Genomic DNA, 21,337 nt, shown 5'->3' on the forward strand with positions numbered 1-21,337 from the left:
CTGTTTTTCAGGCGGACTTGATCAGATCACCCATTCTACTCTATAGAGAGGCGGATGTCAGCGGAGATATGTCCGCTGACACCCGTCTGTCATCCGATCCGACAAGATCTGCTTAAAACAGATGGATGGCAATACATTCGCCATCTGTCCAGCGGGTCGGGTTGGATGGGATCTACCCATAGAGGAGAGCAGGACTCTGACAGGTCCGTCTCTGCACAGTGAGCAGAGACAAACCTGTCATCCACCTGCTCAGCGGGAATTAACGGAGCGATCCCCGCTGAGCTAGCGGAGTCCGCAGAGCAGATCCGCCCCATGAGAAAGGGGCCTTAGGCATCACCAGTAATATTGGTGTAGGCCCGAAATTGTTCATTCATGTACAAACAATGTGATTTTTCTTCCTGATTGAAATATGGCTGGCTTGGCTTATCACAACCCTGCCTAAATGCAGTTAGGTCATTATAGTAATCATATTCATTGCAGATATGTCCATAATGAAGACATTCTTTGGCCTTCGTATATCTTGCTTCTGGTGGAATCCAAATGCTTGGATAGTCCAGGAGACAGTCCTGTACAGCATTTGCCCCATATGTCGAATTTCTGAGTTCCACCGTTTTGCTTAATGGAAAATTAGGATCAGTGTATTTCTGCCTAAAGTTAACATAGCCTGTTCTCTTAGTTTCAGTCGAGACATATCGTTTATTTTGAGGATGTTCTTCATGGTCATCAGAGTCCAGTGTGTGTTTCCCAAATTCCATACCTTCAAATATTGAGGGAGCCAAAAACGCTTCATCAGATTTGTAGTCGCTGGCACTTGATTTTGCTTTCACATCCTTAAAAATCTATTGAAAACAGAAATGTATAGATAAAGATTAAGATGTATTGTAAAATAACTACCACATTAAATCTAAACTTAACGCCAAATAGCTGCTGTATGTAATAACGTAGATGACATACATAAGGAAGTTGTTTTACTTATCAAATTTGTATTTTTGTCCAATCCACCCAATCCTATACTTTACACTGCTTTACCACACAGCACAATTCTGCGAGACAGGGCAGGAGACCTGATTTTTCTTTTCTGCAGTTTCACTTTTACTTACAGGTATCTTTCCTATCCACAGCATGCAGAGATGTATAGTAACGAAGTAGAACTACTTAAGTACTGTACTTAAGTACCGAAATGCGGTATCTGTACTTTCCTAGAGTAGAATTTTTTTCTCCTACTTCTACTTTTACTTCACTACATTTTTTCGATGATTTCGATACTTCTACTCAAGTATTTTTTTTTTGTGCTGCATAGTTACTCGTTACTTTTAAAAAATTACCACTGCCAGAACAGTAGATGGCAGGTTGCATAAAGCTCAAAAAAATGTATATAATGTCATTTGTAAATCAGCGCATACGAAAATAAAGGCTGTGTATAATAAAAGCTGCTATACCAAATCTTTCCAATAAAAAGAAAATATGAAACAAACAAATAAATGGTGCTACAGAGCTTAAAGTGCATCAAGAAACTACTAAAAAACACAACTTGGCTGTGCGAATAAAGTGCCTGTGCAATCGATATAATATCATTGTTGCCCCCAGTGCCCTGCCCACACTCCACACAGTATCAAAAATAAAGTGACATGAATGTGCTAAAGCCTAAATGCAGTGAAAATAATTATTCCCACAATGTAACAGTAAATTCAATTCATATAAAATATGACAATAAATCACAATAAAATAAGTTATGAAATAATTTAGGTCAGGTGCGTGCAACAAGTTGAAGTGTGTAAACCTATCTATAACGAAAAGTCCATAAATGAATTCCAGTGTGCAAATCTAAATTGTCACTTCACTTGTCAGATGCTTCCACCTCCTTCAGTGCTGGAGTGACCGACCAACACACTTAATGGTGGTGGCACTGGTGGATAGCGTCTGGGTGGCACTATGGCACTGACTGCACTGGTTCAAAAAGCCATATATATTTCATTATTTCAATTCTCAATCTCATAGGTCCTCTGCTCATAAGATATTAATAACTTAAGATTAGGTGATGAACTTCTTGGCGGCCCTGGCAGGATGACGGGGACACCCGCCACTTCTGGAGCCAAGTCGCTGTGATTCCCCAACATGTGACAAAGTGACAGCCAGGAGATCTAGTGGCTAGTAGTGCTCAACAATACCGCTTTTATATATAAAAATTAAATAAAATATACTGACTCACAATTTAGTAGTAGGTAGCATGTAGCAGTAGGCAGCACAACTCAATTAAATCAATCCCACAGCCTCTCTCGCGCCGCGGCCCGCGGAATCACTGTCATGATCATCAAGTTAAGACCGCACTGGAGGAGCCGTGCTGCCGTCTTCCCGCTCGAGGTCTCCGCCTCTAAACGTGTTGTGTGTCACTCAGACTCCACCCCTTAGGGCCCTTCAACTTCAAGTGATCTGCCTGGCTGTGAGAGTGAGGAAGCTCAGGAAGGAGACCACCCCTGGCTTTAAAAGGTGGATGCTTTAAAAGGGGAAGGGAGGGACATACTTTATCTGTTTTTTGTTTACAAAAAGTTACAGCCTAAGGAATTGTGATTGTCCTTTCGGTTAATCATTTGAATAAATCATTTGAAATAATAAAAAACAATATGATGTTCAAACTTTTGACTTCTTTCTTTAATAACTACATAACACAGTACTTCTACTTCTACTTTCAGTATTTGAGTAGAATTTTTTTTTCAAAACTACTGGTACTTTTTACTTTTAGTACTTAAGTAGCAATTTTTTTGAAAAAACTACTTGCAATACTTAAGTAAAAAAAATGTTGAATACTTTAGTACTTCTACTTAAGTAACTTTTTCTGCGAGCACTTCCACTTCTACTTAAGTCACTTTTTGATCGAGCACTTGTACTTTTACTCAAGTAGAAATTTCGAGTACTTTATACAAGTCTGACAGCATGTGACTGTTCAGTGAAAGGAGAAGCAGCACACCGATGACAGCAAATTTCTATCATTCTACTCCCTCCTCCTATCAGCAGGCTTCTTGTATTACAGCTCACCCACAAGCAGCAACACTGGCTGCTTGTACCGCTTCCCCCTTCTCCTCTTGGATGGGGTGACCAGACGTCTGAGAGGACACTGTCCCTGGACCAAGTCTGTCCACGAATTCAGGGCCAGATAAACGTAGACAGGGCATCCCATGCTGGCCGAGAAACAGCCTGGTTGCCCTCTGCTCGACGATCTCACTGCCGCTCCTGCTGCTTTTCAGTGGAGGAGAGGCAGAGTAAAAAATTCACAGGGAGCAATGGCGGGTGCCGGGCCGTGGATCAGCTTCCCCGATGGCGAATGGGCTTGTTTGGGCGCGCCCCCAGGATCGCTCCAGGGAACCGCCGTACAGGTACCGCAATTCGCGGGAACCTGCCGACCAGTCACCGTATATCTGCGATGGCTGGTCGGCAAGTGGCGCGGTCATGCGACACTGTACACAAATAAAATATATGTCATTTTTTTCTCCACAAATAGAGCTTTCCTTTGGTGGTATGTGATCACCTCTGCCTTCATTTTTGTGCTATAAACAAAAAAAAGGCCAACAATTTTGAAAAAAAAAAATTACTTTCTGCTATAAAGCATATACAATAAAAAAAATGTAAAACTGTAATTTCTTCATAAATCTAGGCCAATATGTATTTTGCTACATGTTTTTGGTAATAAAAAAATCCCAATAAGCGCATATTGATTGGTGTAAACGTTGGTAAAACTGATGCAAATGTTATGGCGTCTACAAACTATAAGATATATACTGGAATTTTTATTAAATTTTTTTACACTACACTTTTATTCTAGTAATGGTGGCGATCCGTGACTTATAGTGAGAGTGTGATATTGCGGTGGACAATCGGACACTAACTGACACTTTTGGCATCATTCACACTAATACAGTGATCAGTGCTAAAAAATATGCACTGTCACTGTATTATTGACACTGGCTGAGAAGGAGTTAAACATCTAGGGCGATCAAAGGGTTAACTGTGTACCTAGCCTGTGTTTGTGTTTACTAGTGTGCTGCTTTTACTAGGGTAAAAGATGGATTTTAGTTCCTGCTTTGCAGGGCCATCAAAGGGTTAGCTGAGTGCCTAGCCAGTGTTTGTGTTTACCAGCGTGCTGCTTTTACTAAGGTAAAATATGGATTTTAGTTCCTGCTTTGCAGGGCCATCAAAGGGTTAGCTGAGTGCCTAGCCAGTGTTTGTGTTTACCAGCGTGCTGCTTTTACTAAGGTAAAATATGGATTTTAGTTCCTGCTTTGCAGGGCCATCAAAGGGTTAGCTGAGTGCCTAGCCAGTGTTTGTGTTTACCAGCGTGCTGCTTTTACTAAGGTAAAATATGGATTTTAGTTCCTGCTTTGCAGGGCCATCAAAGGGTTAGCTGAGTGCCTAGCCAGTGTTTGTGTTTACTTTGCATGCTGCTTTTACTAGGGGAAGAGATTAATTTTATTCCCTGCTTTTCAGGAACACAGAATCCATCCCTTCCCCCTTGTCAGAACAAAACTCTGCCTTGTTTACCTAGGAAGAGCTCCATTCTGAGTCTCTCCCCGACAATCAGCGGGTGCCAGCAGACATCGAATGCCCGACACCCACAGATCAGCTTCTGCTGTAAATAATCAAAGCAGAAGCGGCCCAACAGCAACACGCACGCCCCCAGCAGGCGTAAATGCAGGATCACGTATATATATATACACAAGATCTGGCACACAGCTGCTGCCCTGTAGCAGTAAATCTGCTATAAGGCAGTCAGCAAGTGATTAATGAACATTTTAAATAAAAATTGTATTTTTAATTTGGATGATTTTGGTTTACGCATTTTGGCCCTAAAAAAGTCCCATGGGAAATGTATAGTGTTATTGTGTATCCAATTAGGGACGTTGGCCATTTAAAATCTAGCTACTAAAACGTTCTGTCAGGATTGTATTTGCAGATATCATACACTTGCTATAGAATGTGTAAAGTAATTGTTGTGTAGACCAATACCTTTGAAATATATTATTCATCTAAATATACATGTAGCTTACCAGATTTGGTGGAAGATGTGCTTTGGGATGTAACACATGCCGATACACGATAAGGTAAACTGCTAGAATCACAAGTATTATCAAAGAGACACATATGGCAAAGGTAGATCCCAAAATGACTTCCATGGGGGGCAGGTCTGTAGAATAGATATGTTAGAGTAAAAGTGTTTATATTCTTATAAGTACTAGTTTTCCATAGATTTTTGCATTTTTTGATGTTAAAGGGGGAAAAAAAAAAAACCAAGAGGATATATTTATAAAGAATAAACACCTGAATACGTTAACATTTATTTTCACAAATATTTGAAAAATGTGTCATTTTTGGAATATATTGGCACTGATTTTTATCTGTTGTTTAAGCCTGCAATGACCACTTATTTTTTTGATGGAAACTTCTTGAAATATTTTATGTGCCAAGACTACCAATGCGTTAGTGGAATTTGTCTATATTGCAAACATGACGAACATTAGAGGCAACAAATGTAGAAGAATGAATACAAATGCAGCAAAGTAAAGACTCTTAGAAGTGCAGTGTAATTTTGAATGACATCTTGAGTGATTTTGCATCCCATCCAGAATATTGCATTGCGGTAACGCATTTCACTGTGTATTACTGCAACACACCTGTATCACTAAGTAGCGCATTGAAAAAAACATGCATATCCCTAAATATTTGTGCTGTGGTGCATTCTTAGCTTAGTAAATAGGCTGCCTTAACACAACGCAGGTAAAGAGTGAAATCCTGTACGGCCGTGGACAAAAGTTTTGAAAATGACACAAATATTAATTTTTACAAAGTCTGCTGCTTCAGTGTTTTTAGATCGTTACTATGATATAATAAAGTATAATTACAAGCATTTCATAAGTCTCAAAGGCTTTTATTGACAATTACATGACGTTTAGTGTCGGTTCACACTATGGCGATCCGACTTCGGGGGCGACCTGTGAAGTCGCCGTGCACCGTGACTTCGGCGCGACTTGCACGGACATCACATAATGGAAGTCAATGCAAGTCGCTCCGACTTATGTCAAAAGTAGTACAGGAACCTTTTTCTAAGTCGGAGCGACTTGAGTCGCTCCTATTAGAACGGTTCCCTTAGCACAGAATGGACCGTGACTTGTCAGGCAACCAAGTCGCCTGACAAGTCGCGGAAGTGTGAACCGGGACTTATGCAAAAAGTCAATATATGCAGTGTTTACTCTTCTTTTTCAAGGGGGGGGGGGTTCACTGGCCTCTTGAGGATTGACCACAAGTTCTCAATGGGATTAGGGTCTGGGGGGGTTAAGGTCTGACCATGGACCCAAAATTTGACTGTTTTGCTCCCCGAGCAACTTAGTTATCACTTTTGCCTTATGGCAAGGTGCTCCATCATGCTGGAAAAGGCATTGTTCCTCACCAAATTGTTCTTGGATGGTTGGGAGAAGTTGCTCTCGGAGGATGTTTTCGTACCATTCTTTATTCATGGCTGTGTTCTTAGACTAAATTGTGAGTGACCCACTCCTTTGGCTGAGAAGCAACCCCATACATGAATGGTCTCAGGATGTTCTACTGTTGGGATGACACAGGACTGATGGTAGCACTAACCTTTTCTTCTTTGGACAAGGTTCTTTTTCCCAAGCAATCGGAAAGGGGATTCATCAGAGAAAATTACTTTAACCCCAGTCCTCAGCAGTTCAATCCCTGTACCTTTAGAAAAATAGCTTCTTTGCTGCCCTTCTTGACACCAGGCTATCTTCAAAAGTCTTCTCCTCACTGTGCATGCAGATGCACTCACACCTGCCTGCTGCCATTCCTGAGCAAGCTCTGCACTGCTGGTGCCCCGATCCCACAGCTGAATCAACTGTAGGAGATGGTTCTGACGCTTGCTGGACTTTCTTGGGCAGCCTGAAGCCTTCTTCACAAATGCAGTGGAGATGTTTTTTTTATAGGATTAAGTTCTGTAGCTGGTATCGGACTACTACAGTATACATGTATCTGCATGTTTATCGTTATTGTTGGAACTTCCAGTGTGCCCCTTTAAGACTGCTTGCAAAAGGAGATAGGCCTCTCACAGGAAGTGGAAGAATTGGATTGTGGGAGATATAGTTCCGTACTGGGAGCAAACTTATCTGGATTGCTGAGGGAACTGTACTCCCAGGGAGCAATGGGGGAGTGAAGGACTATGGGAGAGCCTATAAACCTTTGCAGTGTGCACGCTCTCTTGCTTCCGGGACCCACTGAGTGCAGGCCAGCCTGTTCAGTGCTTACAGACACTGTCAGTGTTTGAGGCCTAGTACAGACGGCCTGGTCCGAGTGCGGAGCTCGTCCTCGGCGGAGCGAATGCTGATAGCTACACTGCAGTGGCTGATCCAGTATAGCTGAAGAGGAAGCAAGTGGAGGCCGGACAGATTGACCAAGGCAGCCGAGTATTGATCACTCCCAGATCAGGAGCGTGGGAAGGCGCATCGCCTGTGTTGCAGGATCCTCACATATGGACATCAGAGAACGGAAGGGTGCCTGTGTGAAATACTAACCGCAAGTATGATCCTTTTTCCATCAACACACTGACCGCAGACAGTATTGCATACATCACTTCTTTGGGATTACAAATATCACATTGGACAGTGATAAGAGCTCCAACTGCCGGCGAAGACTTAGCAAGGCCTTGCTAGGAGAAGGGGTTTAATATCTGTTACACCTTAAAGGGGACACATTTAAAGCAGAGTTCCGCCCCCCTCCTCCAAAAATTAAAAGTCAGCAGCTACACATACTGTAGCTGCTGACTTTTAATATTAGGACACTTACCTGTCCTGGAGTCCAGCGATGTCGGCACCGCAGCCGATGTTTGCCTGTTTATCCGTTAAGTAAAATAGCAAAGCGTTATCCCATTTGTGTCAGTGTGTTTTTAAAAGGTATACTTGCAATGTCAAAACCTAGAGAGTCAGGTGGGTTGGACAGTTCACAGGGTCATGGGAGTGCTGAGGAATACCCATCAACCAGCAGCCCTCAAGGGCGCAGTGCTACAGTTCCTTTTTATTGGCAAAGAGGGAATTTTCAACTCATCTGATCACTCTTCATAAAATTCTGGAGTATATGCAAATTGCCATCATAAAAACGGAGGCAGCAGACTTTGTAACAATTAACATTTGTGTCATTCTCAAATTTTCGGCCACTGCTGTACATTAAAAGGTGTGGGTTAACGTTAAACATCGGGCCAGTCTGAATGGGTGAGGTATACACTGACATACACAAATATCTCAAGATGAAAATGAATGATCAAGCTTGTGTTTTAGGATACGCTGTTAATCCTAAAACTGAAGTCTAATCTGTTTATATTATCCCTTTCTGGTTCCTCTCTGCCTTCAACTTGCTAATGACTTTTTTTTAACAAAAACCTTTCCATTCTTATTTTGGAATATTTCATATTTTATACCCAGCAAAATCCTCATCACTGGATCTTTGTGCTTCTCTATACAATGCAGGCAGATTAGGGCTGGTGGGAGGGGCCTGTGGGGTGTTAAACATGGCTTTCTGAAACATTACAGCACCCTGCCTCAGTACTCCTCTCAAGAACCTTGAAGCGGAGTTTCGGCCTCGGAAATGCTTTTTCAATAAAAATACCCCCCCGGGACTGTTAGGGCTAGTACATTCCATAATGGATAGCCTCTGAACTGTCCCCGGTTGCACTTACCTTTTAGAAGAAATACTTACCTTGAAAATGTCTTCTCCAGCGCTGCCATCTCAGGTGTGGGAGGCTGAAGCCAGGGCATCCTCTTCTGCGTCCTTTTCCATGTCCTCTTCGTCCCACAATGCCCTGCACCGGCACCGCTCGTCAGATCCGGTGCAGGTGCGTCATCCCTGTACAGCTTCTGGGCATGCCCAGAAGCTGTTTAGTAGGGAATGACGCACCTAGCACCGGAACTGACGAACGGGGCCGAATCAGGCGCATTGACTCCTGGGAGCGATGACATTCAGCTCCCAGGAATCAATGCAAGCAGGAAGTGATGGCGCGGGCTGCGGCCGCAGAGGGAGGAAGTAGAAGGAAGGTAAGTATACTTTCTTCAAAAACAAGGTAAGTAAAGAAAATAAAAAATCGGGAGTATCCATTTGTTTTTTAGGGGATTTACAGGAAGCGGATAGGCCAAAGTTGTTTTTGAGCCCGGAACTCCGCTTTCAGCTCTTATGCAAACAATGGGCTGGCTGTAGAGAGGAGTTATGCAATTAGCACATAATCTTAATGGGTGGATGTCAGTCTGGAGGAGTGGCCATTCCTAGGTAGACTGTATCTGCATGCAGACTGCCCTCAGTAACACAGTGAGAAGCTCATAGTGTGCATTAAAATCAGAGTAAGCAATTTCATAGTTACATAGTTAGTCAGGTTAAAAAAAAGACACAAGTCCATCTATAATAAAAGCGAAAAACATTTTTTTTTTTTTACAATCCCATATACACAATCCCATACCTACAGTTGATCCAGAGGAAGGCAAAAAAACCCAGCAAAGCATGATCCAATTTGTTACAGCAGTGGAAAAAAATCCTTCCTGATCCCCCACGTGGCAACCAGATAGTCCCTGGATCAACCTTACCTATAAATATTAGTACCCAAATTTCAGTAGAGAAGAGCTTTAAAAAACAGCGTCACTTGGCCCATACCAATAAAAGATAACACTAACACGACCCCATATTTACCATTTAGGTTCACACACACTTTTGGACTTGGATTACTTGTTCTTTCCTCAAACTTCATCTGTACACTGATGCAGTAATGGTCAGGTGCTAAGTGTGTTGTTTCCCATACATTCTGATGTGTGACCTCAGTAGACAGCAACTAAAAAAAAAAATTATATATAATGTTAATGTAGCACCACCCCCGCAGGAGCTGCTGATTATATTATTGGGTCTACACCCTGCCTAACAACCCAATCAAATTGGCTCGATCCCTCCTCAGGCACAACTGACCCAGAATAGGACTGGACTATCAAATAGATACACAGGTTGGAATACAATACTTCACTATTCAACAATACCTTGTTACCTTCTTGAATAGTAGTCCTTCTGGGTGACACAATGGAACAACGCACAAGATTGTAATTAACCAAACTTAGTTTACTATATATCAAATTGAATAGGGGAGATACAATACAATACAATACAAGTCCATAAAAGGTTATTTAAAACAGCTTTAAAAAGGTAAAAGAATACCCCCACACTCCTCCTGCATTAAGGCTAGACACAGTACCAGGTAGGTGGGCCTATCTGAGTCCCTCCCCCAGAGTTCTCTTCTTTCTTGTTGATCTTCGCTAGCAAGGTTATTGAATAGAGCTCATTTGTAATCCAGATTAGGAATAAAGATCAAGAGAGAGAAAACAACGAGCTGTTAGTTGTCACCGCAGGGTGTCTGCGTAACTGAGCAATAACTTCTGCGAGAGAGATAAGCCTCTGGCGACTCCTTTACAGACCTGATTGTTTGTCTATGAGTCTCCTGAGAGAGTATGGTGATAAACCCCGGGGTTTTATCACCTCCTGCTGCGCTACCGCTATCTGTAGATAAAACTGTCTCTTCAGCAGATAAAGTCAGTTATTGGGCATGTGCCCTCTCACCAACAGAAGTTTCTCCTTCGCGCGCTTCCACTGCGGTCTCAGTCCTTTGGCTATATGCCAGCCGCGCGGGGTCCTTCTGGTGGATGACTTCCGGTCTCGGCAAACAGCAGTATGACCTCCAGGAATGTGCCTCGTGCTTGAGATGGGACGGTTCCACGTCGTCCCTCCAGGCTAAAAGGCTCTGGCCCAATATCCAGTGTCAGTCCTTCACTCTCGCTCGCTGGTTCCTCAGAGTCCAGCGCAGAAAGGCCCCCCCCTCGCGCGCTTCTCTCTTCCTTTAAATAACCTCCCCCATAGTGCCGTGCGGTGCAGCCGTGCACCCTGGATCTTGCAAAGCAGCCTGGGAGATGTAGTTTCTTCATCTTGTGAAAAGGAAGTCACAGCCCGGGAAATTCCATGCAGCTACCACTAGAGGGAGCCTAGTTCCTGGATCTTGCAAAGCAGCCTGGGAGATGTAGTTTCTTCATCTTGTGAAAAGGAAGTCACAGCCCAGGAAATTCCATGCAGCTACCACTAGAGGGAGCCTAGTTCCTTCCCACATATCAAACAGTGTCTTTAGGCATGTTTAACCCCGCTACATTAATAATGTACCAGAATAAAAAAATATAATTGGCAGCCATCTCTGTTTTGAACCAAATACCAATGTAGCTCTTTCCTCCCTAATAACATTAGGTACCAGATGTGTACTATGAGATATAGAGAAACACATATAACTGAAGATGCTGCACATCCAAATGCAATACTAAAGGATAGAAAAATGACCCCCAGTGGTTTTGTAGCAGCAAAAAAAAAAAAAAAAAATTGGACGAAGTTGAAATGTATGAAATTTCTTTTGTTATACAAATATTAAAAAATCACAAAAAGTTCAAATATAAGCGCTGGTTTACAAATGACCCATCAAGCATGACGTTCAAGTCTCTGGTTGCACAAATATTTCCCATCCATTACAGACAACCTAGTCCCCCTGAAAAAAAAAATATGACGCCTTTTTGTCGAAACGCATTGGGGCATGTATTTGGGGCAGAAACCTTGTACCATTGGAGTACATCTGCTCATATTATATATATTATCTATGTTGTCATGCTTGTGGGACAATTATAAACCAGAGCTTATATTTTAACTTTTTGTGATTTTTTAAATATTTGTATAATAAAGAAATTTCATACATTTCAACTTCGTCCAATATTTTATTTGCTGCTACAAAACCCCTGGGGGAATTTTTATATCCCAGACGTGTACTATTACCCTTTTTCCACTAGAAAAGCCTCCTCTGTGTACCTCTCTGATTATGTTTCCTGTGTGACTCTCTGCAGCAGCTGATAACCGATTCCTCCCCCGCCGGCTTTCAGCAGCTGCAGGGAGAGCAGGGAGAGACACAGACACAGCCCCCCCCCCCCCACACACTCCTCGGAAGCTGCCGTTTTCCCTGTCCCCTAAAAAAATAACAAATTGTAAAAAAAACAAATAATTTAAAAAAATGTCAAATAAATAATTTTAAAATAATTAAACATTTTTCTTTAATTATAATTTTTTTTTCAAAAATATAAAAACAATTTAAAAAATGGGCTAATTCATACAGCTTTTTTGTTATCTTTGTGTCCTCTTAAGAACGATTTTAGTACATTTTTTGTGAAAATGTTGTTTTGATATATACAAGAGGGGTCCTGCCAAGTAGGCTTGATTTCTATCAGCAGCCCTGATGCATACTAGCTCATTATGCCTTTGTCCTGCAGGGTTTGGTTTGTCTTTTTTTTTGTTTTTTTGAGGATACAACCGCTTTAAAGGGATAGATTGTTTGCCTGTTCCCTTTTTATCTCTGCCACCTGGTTACCTCCACCTACATATACATTTTTGCTTATGCTAACCTTTACAGAGTATCCAAGTAAGTAAATGCAGGGAAATATGTATTTGCATAATGAAACATGTTTATCATTTTTTATTTCCTATATTAATTAAAAAAAAAATGGGATCTGTTTGAGATGTTCTATTAATGTGTCGGATTTAACCATCTGAGATTTTTAAGACACACAGACATTTACTTTACTTACGCAAAGTCATTTCACTTATCTTCAGCTTCCATATCTATTGAAATCCTGCTAAGTTATCGTGGCTTTTTGGTCAATATGTCGGGAGTATGACAGCACTGCTCTATATAATGAAAGATCTCTCACCATTAGCCAACATAGGCTGAAAGAAAAGAGATCAAAGGTTTATAGCAAACAGATTTTAATATATAGGCTTGGGCTCCCTCTGCTGGTCACTGAACTCATGTTCAAATATTGCTTTTTCATGCTAGGGAAGTAACTCATAAAAATTACACTTTGGGTTACTGCAGTCGAGAAAGAGATGACATTTTATTGGCTGCCATGGTTTAGAGTAACACGTAGCCTCACCTCTCTGGTAAAGTAATATTGTGAATCAGGACATTAAAATAATATACAGGTGCGTCATCAAAAAGTTAATTTATTTCAGTAATTCAATTTGAAAAAAGAAAGTAAAAAAAAAAAAAAAAACATTTTATATACACTGCTCAAAAGAATTAAAGAAACACTTTTTAATCAGAGTATAGCATCAAGTCAATTAAACTCCTGGGATATTGATCTGGTCTGTTAAGTAGCAGAGGGGGGTGTTAATCAGTTTTAATATAAATAGAAGAAAAATTTCCGCGCTAGATGTGACAGAAAACCAAATGATTAAGAACAATAGTGAGCAGCTGGCACAAAATCAACTAACAGTGATTCAAAAAATACAATAAAAACCAAAAAGTGCAGCGCTGAAATCAGTATACAATTATATAGCTGAAAAGCTCATATAAAGAAAACAAAAAAGGAGAGGGGATAATGTCCAAATGAATAGTCCCAATATTAAGTGCAGAGATGTGAATCCACGTGCAAAATAACTTTCTTCCAGTGACACCAGGGAAAAGTGTAGGAAGGGGACACCCTTGTGCTCAGGTATAACAAGCAGCTTACCGAAATTCCGTGGCTGCTCAATTTAATGAGACAGCCTCTCCCAGCTAGTAGTAAACCAGTAGGTCAACCGATATCAAGCTCAGGTGCTTCGAAAGACTCCAAAAGCCGAAAGCCGTTTCCGGTGTGTTGTTAAACCGATCACATTAATATGTGGCACACTTGGAACTTCTCATATACTCCATTGAACGTAAAGCCATATGTAGAAAGAAACAGAGGCCCATAGCGTAATCCCGTAAACCAATAGGTAAATTTATTAAAAAAACTACTTACAATTTAAAAGACAAAAACAGGCATGTAGTATGTGCCGGTCATGGATCTAACCGCGGCGTCCCGCAAGTCTCCAGATCAGCATATGGATAAACAGCCGGCTTCGTTGGGGGGCGTGTGGACGTTTATGTCTGGGATCGCCAACGTTTCGTCATAAGAAAGACTTCTTCTGGGCGTGACCCCAGACGCAACACACACGCCTATGTACCCCCACACCTATGTCACATGACGGTCACCTCTGCCAATGGGTGTTCAATCCCAGGGGGGCGGGAGTAATATGTTAATAACTCGATTCCAATAGGTTAAAAGACCAAAGGAAACCGTCTGGAGATAGGTGGTACAAAACGCTAATAGGAAGTGATGATCCGTCTTCCTTAATGCCCATTCGTTCAAAAGGCAAAGGGGCAGGGAGACGGTCGTCACGTGATGCACATCACATGATGAACAGGAAGTGATGATCAGTATCCTCCGATGACTCATCGTCATCCGGGCGGAAGTGACACGCTCACGCCCATAGCTGACAGGGTAAGAGGGCGGAGGCGGAGGTGCGGTCGTCACTCCAGACACATCCCTTGTAACAGGAAGTGATGATCCTCACTGTTCAAGAGTGGTGTCAGCAGAGTATGTCAAACCCTTGTAACAGGAAGTGACGATCCTCACTGTTCAAGAATGGTGTCAGCAGAGTATGTCAAACCCTTGAAACAGGAAGTGATGATCCTCACTATTCAAGAGTGGTGTCAGCAGAGTATGTCAAACCCTTGAAACAGGAAGTGATGATCCTCACTATTCAAGAGTGGTGTCAGCAGAGTATGTCAAACCCTTGAAACAGGAAGTGACGATCCTCACTGTTCAAGAATGGTGTCAGCAGAGTGTGTCAAACCCTTGTAACAGGAAGTGATGATCCTCACTGTTCAAGAATGGTGTCAGCAGAGTATGTCAAACCCTTGAAACAGGAAGTGAAGATCCTCACTGTTCAAAAATGGTGTCAGCAGAGTTTGTCAAACAACACCGTCGGTATTCAGGCGCCCCTGTGTACAGAGTGCAACCTCCAACAACATAATATGGTTAAAACCAAAATACATATATACCAAGGTCTATAACGGAATTAAAAATTATTAAGGATGTGGTGGAATGCTAGATAATCGTTGAAACAGGCAAAGGAGTTGATGTCCAATTCCTTCTATGTAATGAAAAATTTCTTTTACATATTTAATAATTGGCCATTGTGATACTTCATTCCATTGATATAAAACGCCATCTAGTGGCCAAATAAGTGTGACACCACTGAAGGAGATAAAAATCAAAAAGGATAAAAATTAATTATGTGGAAAAACACTGTTGGTGAAAACAGTGAAAATGGGAGTGGGTTAAAATAAGTGATATTTAATCGAATAATATAAATTAACATGTGAATGAACACATATTATTTTGTGAAATAATTAACCCTTACTTACTCTCCCTATATCCAAAATTTCCATAAAATTTTTTTTTTTTTTTATTAGTGAGTGAATAAAAATAGTGATAAATATGTATAAAATGAAAAATATGTGAAAAATGCAAAATATTAATAAATGGAATGTGTATCACACATAGCCTCACAATTTAGAACCAGCCTGTATAAATCAAGATATACATCAACTTATGAGAAAGATTAAAAGGATTAAAAAGGTTGAAATCAGCTATTATTAATAAAACAATTTACATCCCATTCCACATTTAACCCATAGGGAATATAGGATTTTAGGCAATAGATCCAGCGAGTTTCCATCCTGGAAATTTCTCGCCTTACGTTGGATCCTCGCCAGTGAGCTTTAAACCTATCTATCCCTATAAAGAGTGTGTTTTTTGGGTTCTTGTGGTGGCATTGGTCATAGTGTTTGGAGACACTATGACCAGGGAAGCCTTTCCTAATGTTGCCCACATGCTCTCCTAGCCTGATCTGTAATTTCCTCGTTGTGCGTCCAATGTATTGTTGACCACATTTACATTGCAACATATAAACGACGTTAGTGGACGAGCAAGTGATGAAAGAATCTATCTTGTATTCTCGTCCAGTCGTGGAGGATACAAATTTTTCGATTTTTCTCCCTTTGAATGAATTGAGGGAGCAGATCTGGCATCTGTGACAGGGGTAAAAACCTCTAAAATCTCCAAAGAAAGTGGGCTGAATAGGCCTTTCAACAACGTTTTGAGCTATTTTATGTCTCAAAGATGGGACTCCCCTGAAAATAACTTTGGGATGTTCAGATAAAACAGGGCCCAGAACCCGGTCATTTTTAAGGACCGGCCAGTGTTTTTTAATAATATTTTTAATTAAAAAATGCTGGGTAGAATATGAAGTAATAAAAGAATTTTTAAAACTTTGGTTGTTATTACCCTTTAGACTTTGACGTAGCAATGAGGATCTGTCGACAGCCGCTACGTCTCTAATGGTAGTGTCTAATTGGGAAACGTTGTACCCTTTCTCTATAAATTTCATTTTAAGGGTGTTAGCCTGTTGAAAAAAGTCATTTAATTGGGTGCAGTTTCTGCGTAATCGCAGGAACTGTCCCTTTGGGACAGCATTGAGCCATGATTGGTGATGACAACTATCATGTGGAATGAAGCTGTTCCGGTCCGTTTTCTTAAAATGAGTGGTGGTAATGATTTTATCCTCCTGTACCACCAGATTCAGATCAAGAAACGTGATTTGTGTAGAGCTACTAGTGTGATCTAGTTTAATACCTCTATTGTTGATGTTTAAGTTCGAGATAAAGGAGTCAAGTGAGGGGGCATTGCCATCCCATAGGAGGAGGATGTCGTCAATGTAACGCCGCCACAGGATCAACTGCGGCGGTCGATTCGCAAAGACGACATCCTCCTCCCACTTGGCCATAAATAAGTTGGCCAAGCTGGGTGCAAATTTTGCCCCCATCGCGACCCCCCTGTTCTGCAGGTAATGAGTGTTGTTAAACCAGAAGAGGTTATGAGACATCGCAAATTTGATAATGTCTACTATAAACCTCTTCTGTTCGCTGGATAAAGAGCTCCACAGATCTAGATAATACTGTACAGCCTCTAATCCCTACTCATGGTCAATTATGGTGTACAGGGACGCTACGTCCGCTGTAGCCATAATATACCCTTCTTTCCAGGAAATATCTTGGAGGATATTTAGGACATGGGTCGTGTCTTTGAGGTACGACGGAATTTGTTTAACAAGGGGTTGTAAAAATTCATCAGCATATTTGCCTATCCGGGAGCAAAGGGAATCTATCCCGCTGATTATGGGGCGTCCCGGAGGTTTAACGGGATTCTTGTGGACTTTAGGTAAAAAATAAATAATAGGCAAACGAGGTGCGGAAGGTATTAAAAACAATTTTTCTTTTTTGCTTAAAATCCCCTCTTCATGTGCCTTATCAACTAAGGATTGTAGCTCCTTTTTATACTTAGGAGTAGGATTGGAGGCTAAAACTTTATATGTCTCTCTATCGTTTAAGATACTATTCATTTCAGAAACATAGTCAGTTTTATCCAGAACTACTATGCCGCCCCCCTTGTCAGCGGGGCGGATCACTATGTCCTTATTATCACAGAGTTTTTGAAGCCCTGTATGGAATTTATCCTTAGTAGGAGGTTTTTTGATTCTGATGTTTTCTATGTCTTTCAAGACCAGATCTTTGAAAACCTGGACTGAGGGGGCAATTTTTCCAGGGGGGTTGAACAAGGAAGCGTTAGCCAGGGATGTGTGTACATACCTATGATCGGTATTAGCCAAAGTGCGAGTGGGATTAGAGATAATATATCTCTGAACGTTCAGTTTCCTGACGTACTTTTGCACGTCTATAAAGGCGCTGAATTTATTCAGCGCCTTAGGTGGTGCAAATTTTAATCCACGATCAAGAACGGCTTTTTCATCGTCAGAAAACTGAGCCTTTGACAAATTGAAGATGCCAGGATCTTTTACACTCTTCTTCTTTTCCTTCCTTGTCCGCCTCCCCCCTCTGGTCCCTCTCTGTGTTCTATATAGCGTTTGTTTCCTCCTCCCCTGTGAAAATCCCCTTGTTGATAATTATCTTCACGTGAATACTCGTAGGAAGGATAATTTGAACGGGGGGTATTCCTGGGTGGATAGTATTCATTTTGAGGTCTCCTGGTGGCTGACCATCCATTATTAGAGATATCACCCGGATGACGGGTGATTACTCGGTCTCCAGTGTCCAGGGGGGAATCCCATCCCCCATTTTCTAGGGGGGTGAACCTATTATAAAGGGGAACCTCAGACCGTCTTGGTGTTATAAAATTAGGGTTAGACCCTTGTTGATTGCCATTATTATTTCCCCTATTGTAGGGTGGATTTCTATAAGGCAATAGGGAATTATTTGAGTTGTTATTTCTCAAGGTCTGGGGTCCCTGTTTGTTTGGGGGGGGTTTTCGTCCTTTTCCCCTCCTTCCCACCTGTTGTGGTCTAGGGGGAAGGGGGGGGAGGAAGAGGTGTGTAGGACTGTGTCTGGATCTCCATTTCCTCATCACGAGGGTTAGAGGTCGCAGAACCTTCAGAATTCCTTACCATTTGCCATTTAAAAACAGTATCATTCTTATAGTCCTGTAAATCCCTATTGTATTTCCGTTTCTTTTTATTTTTTTGTTCAATTATTTCTTTTTCCAAATGTTTCTTGAGTGTGTCAGATCTCTTTTTGTATTCCTCATCATCTTTAAGATCAGCAAGGGACGTCTTGAGAGTCTCAATTTCCTCATTGATCTTAACCAGTTTACTTTTTTTCCTACTGATAAGGAATTGGATAAACCTGACACCTGCCTCATTAAAGTATTGAAACCAGCCTTCTATATCTGGTTCATCGCTTTGGGGGTTGACTTCCCACCTGAGGCTGCGGGGGACCATTTTATCAACTACGTATTTTTCTAAAAATGCAATATCCCAATTTGTATGGGTTTCAGATGTCATCAAATTTTTAAGGCGTAGAAAACGGCCAGCGATGTCATCTGAAACGACTCCGCTGCCATCAAAAACGTCCCCTACATCTAGAATATAGTTACTTCTATATTCAAAAATGTCTATATTGGTTGCCATGATAGACACAAAGTTATAAGTGATAAGCTGCAGAAATGGTGTTAGTAAAAACCAATGTAATATAAATAGAAGAAAAATTTCCGCGCTAGATGTGACAGAAAACCAAATGATTAAGAACAATAGTGAGCAGCTGGCACAAAATCAACTAACAGTGATTCAAAAAATACAATAAAAACCAAAAAGTGCAGCGCTGAAATCAGTATACAATTATATAGCTGAAAAGCTCATATAAAGAAAACAAAAAAGGAGAGGGGATAATGTCCAAATGAATAGTCCCAATATTAAGTGCAGAGATGTGAATCCACGTGCAAAATAACTTTCTTCCAGTGACACCAGGGAAAAGTGTAGGAAGGGGACACCCTTGTGCTCAGGTATAACAAGCAGCTTACCGAAATTCCGTGGCTGCTCAATTTAATGAGACAGCCTCTCCCAGCTAGTAGTAAACCAGTAGGTCAACCGATATCAAGCTCAGGTGCTTCGAAAGACTCCAAAAGCCGAAAGCCGTTTCCGGTGTGTTGTTAAACCGATCACATTAATATGTGGCACACTTGGAACTTCTCATATACTCCATTGAACGTAAAGCCATATGTAGAAAGAAACAGAGGCCCATAGCGTAATCCCGTAAACCAATAGGTAAATTTATTAAAAAAACTACTTACAATTTAAAAGACAAAAACAGGCATGTAGTATGTGCCGGTCATGGATCTAACCGCGGCGTCCCGCAAGTCTCCAGATCAGCATATGGATAAACAGCCATCTTCTATTTATATTACATTGGTTTTTACTAACACCATTTCTGCAGCTTATCACTTATAACTTTGTGTCTATCATGGCAACCAATATAGACATTTTTGAATATAGAAGTAACTATATTCTAGATGTAGGGGACATTTTTGATGGCAGCGGAGTCGTTTCAGATGACATCGCTGGCCGTTTTCTACGCCTTAAAAATTTGATGACATCTGAAACCCATACAAATTGGGATATTGCATTTTTAGAAAAATACGTAGTTGATAAAATGGTCCCCCGCAGCCTCAGGTGGGAAGTCAACCCCCAAAGCGATGAACCAGATATAGAAGGCTGGTTTCAATACTTTAATGAGGCAGGTGTCAGGTTTATCCAATTCCTTATCAGTAGGAAAAAAAGTAAACTGGTTAAGATCAATGAGGAAATTGAGACTCTCAAGACGTCCCTTGCTGATCTTAAAGATGATGAGGAATACAAAAAGAGATCTGACACACTCAAGAAACATTTGGAAAAAGAAATAATTGAACAAAAAAATAAAAAGAAACGGAAATACAATAGGGATTTACAGGACTATAAGAATGATACTGTTTTTAAATGGCAAATGGTAAGGAATTCTGAAGGTTCTGCGACCTCTAACCCTCGTGATGAGGAAATGGAGATCCAGACACAGTCCTACACACCTCTTCCCCCCCCCCCTTCCCCCTAGACCACAACAGGTGGGAAGGAGGGGAAAAGGACGAAAACCCCCCCCAAACAAACAGGGACCCCAGACCTTGAGAAATAACAACTCAAATAATTCCCTATTGCCTTATAGAAATCCACCCTACAATAGGGGAAATAATAATGGCAATCAACAAGGGTCTAACCCTAATTTTATAACACCAAGACGGTCTGAGGTTCCCCTTTATAATAGGTTCACCCCCCTAGAAAATGGGGGATGGGATTCCCCCCTGGACACTGAGACCTCAAAATGAATACTATCCACCCAGGAATACCCCCCGTTCAAATTATCCTTCCTACGAGTATTCACGTGAAGATAATTATCAACAAGGGGATTTTCACAGGGGAGGAGGAAACAAACGCTATATAGAACACAGAGAGGGACCAGAGGGGGGAGGCGGACAAGGAAGGAAAAGAAGAAGAGTGTAAAAGATCCTGGCATCTTCAATTTGTCAAAGGCTCAGTTTTCTGACGATGAAAAAGCCGTTCTTGATCGTGGATTAAAATTTGCACCACCTAAGGCGCTGAATAAATTCAGCGCCTTTATAGACGTGCAAAAGTACGTCAGGAAACTGAACGTTCAGAGATATATTATCTCTAATCCCACTCGCACTTTGGCTAATACCGATCATAGGTATGTACACACATCCCTGGCTAACGCTTCCTTGTTCAACCCCCCTGGAAAAATTGCCCCCTCAGTCCAGGTTTTCAAAGATCTGGTCTTGAAAGACATAGAAAACATCAGAATCAAAAAACCTCCTACTAAGGATAAATTCCATACAGGGCTTCAAAAACTCTGTGATAATAAGGACATAGTGATCCGCCCCGCTGACAAGGGGGGCGGCATAGTAGTTCTGGATAAAACTGACTATGTTTCTGAAATGAATAGTATCTTAAACGATAGAGAGACATATAAAGTTTTAGCCTCCAATCCTACTCC

General features: G+C 41.3%; 1 protein-coding gene across 1 annotated transcript in view; it reads right to left on the reverse strand.

The window, feature by feature from the left end:
* Window positions 1–326: 326 nt before the first annotated feature.
* IL22RA2 (interleukin 22 receptor subunit alpha 2) overlaps window positions 327–21,337 on the reverse strand; it is a gene marked incomplete at its 3' end in the record, with an annotated part of 105,396 nt that continues 84,385 nt past the window's right edge. Inside the window, exons 5-7 of the mRNA XM_082250919.1 lie at window positions 9,709–9,847; window positions 5,040–5,176; window positions 327–839 (exon numbers count right to left, since the gene is read on the reverse strand). Coding sequence (XP_082107045.1) covers window positions 327–839; window positions 5,040–5,176; window positions 9,709–9,847 — 789 coding nt within the window. The remainder of the gene's footprint in view (window positions 840–5,039; window positions 5,177–9,708; window positions 9,848–21,337) is intronic.

The sequence above is a fragment of the Pelophylax lessonae genome (assembly GCF_965119305.1).
Source record: "Pelophylax lessonae genome assembly, chromosome: 3".
NCBI classification, from domain to species: domain Eukaryota; kingdom Metazoa; phylum Chordata; class Amphibia; order Anura; family Ranidae; genus Pelophylax; species Pelophylax lessonae.